The sequence below is a fragment of the Trichechus manatus genome, unplaced genomic scaffold, assembly GCF_000243295.1.
Source record: "Trichechus manatus latirostris isolate Lorelei unplaced genomic scaffold, TriManLat1.0 scaffold00234, whole genome shotgun sequence".
Taxonomy (NCBI): Eukaryota; Metazoa; Chordata; class Mammalia; order Sirenia; family Trichechidae; genus Trichechus; species Trichechus manatus.
In genome coordinates, this window is record NW_004444170.1 from 573,272 (window position 1) to 581,358 (window position 8,087).

Consider the following 8,087-nt stretch of genomic DNA (forward strand, 5'->3'; position numbering starts at 1 on the left):
TTGGTGAGTAGCATCTGGGGTCTTAAAAGCTTGCAAGCAGCAATCTAAGATACGTCTATTAGTCCTATACCATCAGGAGCAAAGGAGAATGAAGAAAACAAAGATACAAGGACAGTATCAGTCCAAAAGACTAATGGACCACATGAACCACAGCTTCCACCTGCCTGAGTTTAGAAGAACTAGATGGTGCCCAGCTTACACCACTGACTTCTCTGACAGGGATCACAATAAAGGATCCCAGACAGAGCAGGAGAAAAGTGCAGAACAAAATTCAAATTCACACACACACACACACAAAAGACCAGACTTACTGGTCTGACAAGGCTGGAGGAACCCATGAGACTATGGCCCCTGGACACCCTGCTAACTCAGAACTGAAGCCACTCCCAGAGTCCATCTTTTAACCAAAGATTAGATGGGCCTATAAAACAAACAATAACATACGTGAGGAACATACTTCTTAGTTCAATCAAGTATAGGAGATCAAATGGGCAACATCTGCCCAAAAGCAAAGACAAGAAGGCAAGAAGGAACAGGAAAACTGGATGAATGGACACAGGGAACTCAGGGTGAAAAGGGAAAGGAGGAGAGTGATGACAAAATGTAGGGATTGCAACCAATGTCACAAAACAATTGGAGTATAAATTTTTGAATGAGAAAATAATTTGCCTGTAAACTTTCACCTAAAGCGCAATACAATTTTTTAAAAAAATTATTTTAGCAAGTGGGATACAAAGAGAAAAATTTTGCAGGTGTCAAATGTAGCAAATAGTCTGGTGGAGCTGACACTCAGTGGACTAACGGAAGCATGGGAAACTGGATTGTAAAGGTTTATGGAAGCCAGACTCTTCATGGCCTCAACAGCCAGACTGAAACAAGTAGACTGTGCTCTACAGATGAAAGCAGTCAACAAAAACACTTTGCATGATATTGATATGATCAGACTTTTGCTTTAGAAAGACTACTTTGTCAACACTTTAGGATGAAAAGTAAAATATAATCAGGATATTTGAAGACCTGTAGTAAAATGTCACTTCCCATTTGGAGTTTTTGCTGACATCCAAACAGGTAGCAGCCCCTTCTTACCTAGCATGGATCACACCATCCCATAATGTTTGCTTTTTACCTTGGCTTTACATACTACATACACTGTGAGTCTCTCTAGGGCAAGGATGCTCTTTTATTTGTCTTTGTGTCCCTGGAACAGAGCACAATAACTTGCTGAATTAATTAAATTTCCAGGAAAGAGAGAAAGTCGAAGATAAGACAATATCGTTTTTCATCAAGTACTCTATTTTCCTCCACCCATCTGTCAGCTTGTTGGACTGTGGTGGCTTGTGTTGCTATGATGCTGGAAGCTATGCCACCAGTATTTCAAACACCAGCAGGGTCTACAGGACAGTGTTCAGTAGAGCTTCCTGACTAATACAGACTAGCATGAAAGGCCTGGCAATCTACTTCTGAAAATGAGCCAATGAAAACCTTATGAATCACAACAGACCACTGCCCACCTTGCTTGCTTTGGACACATCATGAGGAAGGATCAACTGCTGGAAGAGACATTCTGTTTGGTGAAATAGAGGGTCAGCAAGGATGAGGGAGACCCTCGGTGAGATGGACTGACACAACAGTTGCAAGGACAGATTCGAACATGCCTGCACCCGTGAGGATGACAGGCAATGCTCTGTTCTGTTGTACGTAAGGTCGCCACGAGTCAGAGTTGACTCCGTAGTAGCTATTTATCTATAACTATTTTATACCAAACTAAAGTTTTCCATCATTAAGCCTTTCACACGGGGATATTATAATTAATATTTAGAATGGGGTATAACATTTTAAATGATGAAAACATTACGATTGTATTGTGATACTGCAACAAACTTTAATAAATTAAAATCATAGAACAGTTCTGCTATGGTACATTGCAATAAATGTATTTCGTCATGTGTTCTCCAATAAAAACAAAAGGAATATCCATGGTAAATTAATTGGAGGAATGTAGTTGAGCATTTAGGTTAAAAAATGCATTTCACTCAAATACAAAATTAACTGAAGCTACATCAGGGATCTTACTTCAGAGGAATTGTTTAGCATAAAGAATCAGAACCTAAGATCTCTTCTAAGTTTTATTGCTGGTTAATTATAACAAAGGAAATATTTTGAGACCCATTTCGCCATTTTTAAATGAAAATCATATTTGCCATTCAGCTTATAGAATGCTAAATTGACTCATTCTTCGCTTTGGGAAAGCTAGTCCTTTTGCCATGAAGACATCTACTCGTTTGTCAAGTCTCAGATTATAGATTCTCTTATAAAAAAGCAAGGGATGAGAGGAAGTTCCTGTCCTAAAATGCAACCATTCTTCAAAGCTGACCCAGATTAGAAGCTAAACGGTCAGATTTAGGAGATTAGTCGGGTCATCCAGTGGAGGTGGTGAGGGATTCATCATCTAAAATGCCTAAGTCTGAAGCGAATGTTAAACTGAAGTTTCTATTAGATTCTAGATTCATGTGAGTAATCATGTAATAAATTCATAGAAATAATTTATCCGAAACATGGAAATTTCTTGCTAAGCAACTAATTTTGTTGCCATATAATTGTATTCTTAAAAATGTTTGACCTCAAACAAAACCTAACATTGGAACATTTATCCTTTCGGTCTGTGAGTGGGTGACTGCTGTTTTGAACATAAGGAAAAATCTTGGCCATGAAGGGTTTTTTATTTTAACGTTGGAGAAAGAACATATTCTGTAAGTCTCTAAAAACTACTATCTGGTGTACTCCAGAAAAGACTCCAACACAAAAACAAATTCTTCCTGGTCAAGAGTGAGAGCAGGGATGCAGGAAAGTAGGGTTGGGACTCCCCAAGTGTGCAGTGGCCAGGGAAGGCCCTTCTAATGAACTTATTCTGGAAAACTGGCTCAGATTGGAAGTTAGATTTCACGATATAAAATTGGACTTTGAGAAAATCAGGACTCTGGCTGCTTTCAAATTTCTAAGTTCTGAAATTTTGGTTCAATTACCTAGTGATTTCCATTATAATCTGATTATTAAATTTATGTACCAATTATGCACAAAGAGGTATAAATCGTTCTTCTTATACCCAAGTTCCTTTGCAATCTTCCTGTACACATAAACACAATCAATTAACAGAATGATTTCTGAGGCCAATAAGAATGTGGTCAAGTAATTCTCTCTGATTATGCTGAATCAGAGTCATAAAAGGGAATGTAAGCATTTTATGTCACATCGGTAAAAGAATTATAATAGATACGATGTAGGATATGTCTAGATAAACTTCTACTTTGATAGAACTCATCTTCTTTCATATGATTTTGTTTTATTAAAAGCTAGAATATTTGTTTATAAAATGATAGAAAAATTAACGCTTAAATATGACAATGAGTTAGAAGTAAAAAGAAATGCTTACCAAATTCCTTCGGTACCGTTATTGAATAGAGGCATATTTGACCAGCTGTGTAATTCTGAGGGTAGTTCGGTGACAATACAACCCCATCTGATCCAGTGTACTGGCCTCCACAGGGAGCTGAAAGTAAAACCAGCCAAGTATTACGTGCTCTGCTATCATAACACTGCATGTGACAGGTATCTCCTCTACAGCTTAAAAACATGGAATAAATGAACTTAACTAAAAACTTGAAATATTAAAGTTTAGAATTTGTTTTACATGGCAAACAAAGTAATAGCAAAATGAAAACAAAGATTTACCAGGTTAGAATAAAAGTGATTTAACTCAGGAGGTGAATCTAATATTAAGAACTCTCTCAAGGATGCTAAAATAATAATGAAAAGAACTATAATAATAATAATAAACAGGCACCATAAAGACAAATCATTAAATTATCTTAAAAATCTCACCAGAATTGTCTGGTTGATACCATAATCATATTAACTTGAGGGATACTAAAGACTATTTTGGCTTACTGTTGTTATATTGCTGTCGTTGTGTGCCATCCAGTGGATTCTCACTCACTGCGACCTACAGGACAGAGTAGAACTGCCCCAAAGGGCTTCCTAGGCTGTAATTTTTAGGCAGCAAATCGCCAGCTCTTTTCTTCCATGGAGCCTCTGGTGGGTTTGAACCATGGACCTTTCAGTTAGCAGCCGAGTGTTTAACACCTGTACCATCAATAACTATACTATCACTATAGAACTAAAGGAAAAGAATATAGTAGTAATCAGGTTTGCCTTTTAGATTAGTTTGTTTTTAACTCGTCATCTTATAGATTTAGTTAAAGAGCAACATGTAATTACTAACAATTTTGAGGTGTCTCTTCCCACGAATTCAATTTAAAGATGAAGGAGTTTGTAACTAGAAAGTTAGGGAAAACAAAACAATGGTGTGTTATCTAGAGAGCTCAGTGTGTATGTGTGTGTGTGTGTATCTACTGTATCTATGTCTATACCGATATCAATATCGATATCTCCGAACAAGGAGCCTGGGTGACACAAGCGATTTGCGATTGGCTGCTAACTGAAAGGTTGGTGGTTTGAACCAACCCAATGTCTCTATGGAAGAAAGGCCTGGTGATCTGCTTCCATAAAAATTGCAGCCAAGAAAATTCTATGGAACTGTTCTACTCTGTAATACACAGGGTTGCCATGGGTTGGGCCCGACTTGACAGCAGCTAGCAAAAACAACACACAGGCCCAGACGCATACATTTATTCAATATTACTGAGTGTCTACTTTGTGCAGGGTATGTATTATTATTTAGAGGTATATTTCTATTTTAAGTAGAAATAATAGGTAACAGCCCTACATTCTGTTTCCAGCTTCCATTCCTGAACTGAGCAATTGTCTCCACTCCCTATTAAATGCCAAATAATTAGGCAGCCCAGACAACAACAGCTACAGCCCCAAGCGCTGCTGTACACCTCTCCACGACGGAGCGTCGCTTTAAAAACTGTACTGGAGGGGGGAATGACAAAAGCGTGTGTGAGTGAGTGTGTGTCTTTACCTTCCCCCTGATTATCTATTTGCCTGACATTGACTCTGCTGAGAAAATAGGAAAACCCTGTAGCATAAACATTCAAAATACTTTTTAAAGCATCTTAAAACAGGCTTTCAATCAAATCCCAGTCTCTTGATAGTCAGTTTTTTAATTAAATCGCCAATACTTCAATTCTTCATATTTTACATGAGAAGAGGTTCCAGCCTGCTCATCTGTCTAGTTTAGAGCTGTGACTAGAACAGAAGTCACTGAACGGCCTGCCACTTGTACTGTTCCTCTTAGCACGTGGGATCCTGAACGTACTCCTTCTCATCTCAAACATACGCTCGCTGTTTGAATTCAGACTTATTTTGTTTTTGAGAAAGTTTATATTTCTATGGCTTATTTCTTCTTGATATGACAATTTCCAAGCTCTAAAAATATAGGCATTAGAGAGAAGATTTTTAATACTTTGAATGATAATTGGCACACTGTTAAATCCTAAATGATGGATAAAGCGTTCTCCACGATTAATAAAACTTCTCAGAATATATCAATACAAATATGATGGTACCTTATTGGAGATTTGTCAAGAGAGGTAATGATTTGTCAAGAGATTTCCCAAATCTATACATTACAATGGTTTGGAAAACATAAGTTATATTCTACATGTCAAAGGAAAATAATCTCAGCCATCTGAAAGCTTTGCTCTATTTATAAGTAAATACTTGAGATTTTGGGGTCCTTGGTGGTGTGCATGCTTGGCTGCTAACCAAAAAGTTAGAGGTTTGAACCCACCCAGAAGCACCTAGGAAGAAAGGCCTGGCTATCTGCTTCCAAAACTATCAGCCATTAAAAACCATATGGAGCAAAGTTCTACTCTGACACACATGGGGTTGCCATGAGATTTTATTTAACTAAACTAAGTACGGACTTCACATTAATGTCTTGATTCCAAATTGCTTTGTCATTCTAAGACACATTGATTTTTTAATTTCAAATAAAAGAAAATTATTTTCATTTTTACATGGAGAACATTTCTATAACCAAACTCCATAGCTGAAGGTTTTCAGTGAAATACTGAGAGACTCAACTCCACCAGCTTAGACGCAACCCTTAATTTTGTTTGTTTTTTTCCCATCTCAAACATTTAAATTTAACCGGGTCATTGCAGAGCTTTTTCTTTCTTTCTTTCTTTCTTTTTTAAATCTAAAAGGCCTGGAAATAAATCATTATCTGGGCTAACATTTTGATGCACACATTATCAGCAACTGGAATCTCATTTTTATCAAGGATACCTGCTGATGTATTTTATCCAGTGTAACTACAAAGTTTTACTTTGTCCAAAGATAGGATGGAAGCGCACTACTCTGCAATAATAGAGAACACTGAAAAAAATTCAAAGATGAAAGAAAATCAGCCTAGCATTTTTGGTCCTTCACTACCATGATAAATTGTGCTTATGTCTATACATTCTCCCTCTGGTTTAAAAGATAAGCACCAAGACCAAGGCAAAGTCATAGAAGTTCCAGAGACACATCCAAACTCCCATAGGGATCAAGTTACTGGGCTGAGGGCTGGGGACCACGGTCTTGGGGGACACCTTGCTCAATTGGCATAACATAGTTTATAAGGAAAATATTCTACATCCTACTTTGGTGAGTAGCACCTGGGGTGTTAAAAGCTTGTGAGCGGCCACCTATGATACATCTAATGGTCCCACCCCATCTGGAGCAAGGGGGAATGAAGAAAACCAAAGACACAAGGGAAAGATTAGTCCAAAGGACTGATGGACCACAACTACCACAGCCTCCACCAGACTGAATCCAGCACAGCTAGATGGTGCCTGGCTACCACAACTGACTGCTCTGACAGGGATCACAATAGACGGTCCCAGACAGAGCTGGCGAAAAATGTAGAACAAAATTCTAACTCACGAAAAAAGACCAGATTCTCCTCTGATGGAGACTGCAGAAATTCTGAGAGTTTGGCCCCCCGACACACTTTTAGCTCAGTACTGAAGTCACTCCTGAGGTTCCTCTTCAGCCAAAGATTTGACAGGCCCATAAAACAAACGATAATACACGTAGCTCAACAACAACCAAAAAAAGATAAGCACCAAAACTATACGGTGTATTTCAGACATGAGTAAACACTTACGAAACTGAGAAAACAAGTAGAGAAATTTTATTTAATTTAATAATTATATTGTTGGTGCTGCTGTGTTAATCTGAGAAATAATTATGGTCCTTCTCATGCTCAAAATTATTTTATATTAATGTGATAATAGAAGAAAAATAAATATGTGCTTACTAGTTGGTAATTTACATATTAAAAAGATCATTTCCTAAATGAATAAAGACATGCGACCTCATTCAGTGTGGATGGCAACAGGAAACTTGCTCATCCATTTGGATAATTGGAATATATGTCTAATATGTAAAGGCAACAGAATATGCAATCAAATTGAATGTAAACCAAAAACAACATTAGCAAATAAAAGCCATTTGGGGCCATAAAAGGGCTCTAGGCTATTCCAATTTCAATTATAATTCTATAGCAAACCTCACCATACAAAAACTGCAGGTAATAGATGAATCACCAAAAAAAAAAAAAAAAATCACACCATGCATTTAAAACAAACTAGTCAAAAATGTACTGATGGCATTCCATAATATATCAACGATTTACGTCTTTAAACTATAGCAAAAAGTCCCCAAGTTTAATTGGTGATCTTAATGATCCTCAAGCATTAATTTATGCACAAAGTGTCCTGTTCTCTATGAGAGATCCAACATTCTCTATGGGCAAAGTCATTTCTGCTTTAGTTGTTTGGAATATCCAGTTTTATTTTAAATGTAAATTGAAATGGCATAAGGAAAAATCAAAGATTTATGTCTTATCCACTTTGAAGAATAGTAAGCAGAAATTGTGCTTGACTTCCTAGGTGTTTAGACATGGGAAAAATTTCTAATTTAAAATTTGATTACATACTTATTGCATATTCTGCTGTGAACCAATGCCCAAATGTGACTTTTTTTTTTCCTTCTGCTTATTCTATGGCTAAAGTATTATCTTCCCCCAGTATTAAATGTATAATACACGTATGAAAGAACGGAAGTCCAAACATCAG

The 8,087-nt window shown here is 37.1% G+C and overlaps 1 protein-coding gene across 1 annotated transcript in view; it reads right to left on the minus strand.

The window, feature by feature from the left end:
* LOC101344436 (CUB and sushi domain-containing protein 1-like) overlaps nucleotides 1–8,087 on the minus strand; it is a 1,691,327-nt gene that overhangs the window by 265,498 nt on the left and 1,417,742 nt on the right. The window contains exon 29 of the mRNA XM_023743077.1: nucleotides 3,431–3,547. Coding sequence (XP_023598845.1) covers nucleotides 3,431–3,547 — 117 coding nt within the window. The remainder of the gene's footprint in view (nucleotides 1–3,430; nucleotides 3,548–8,087) is intronic.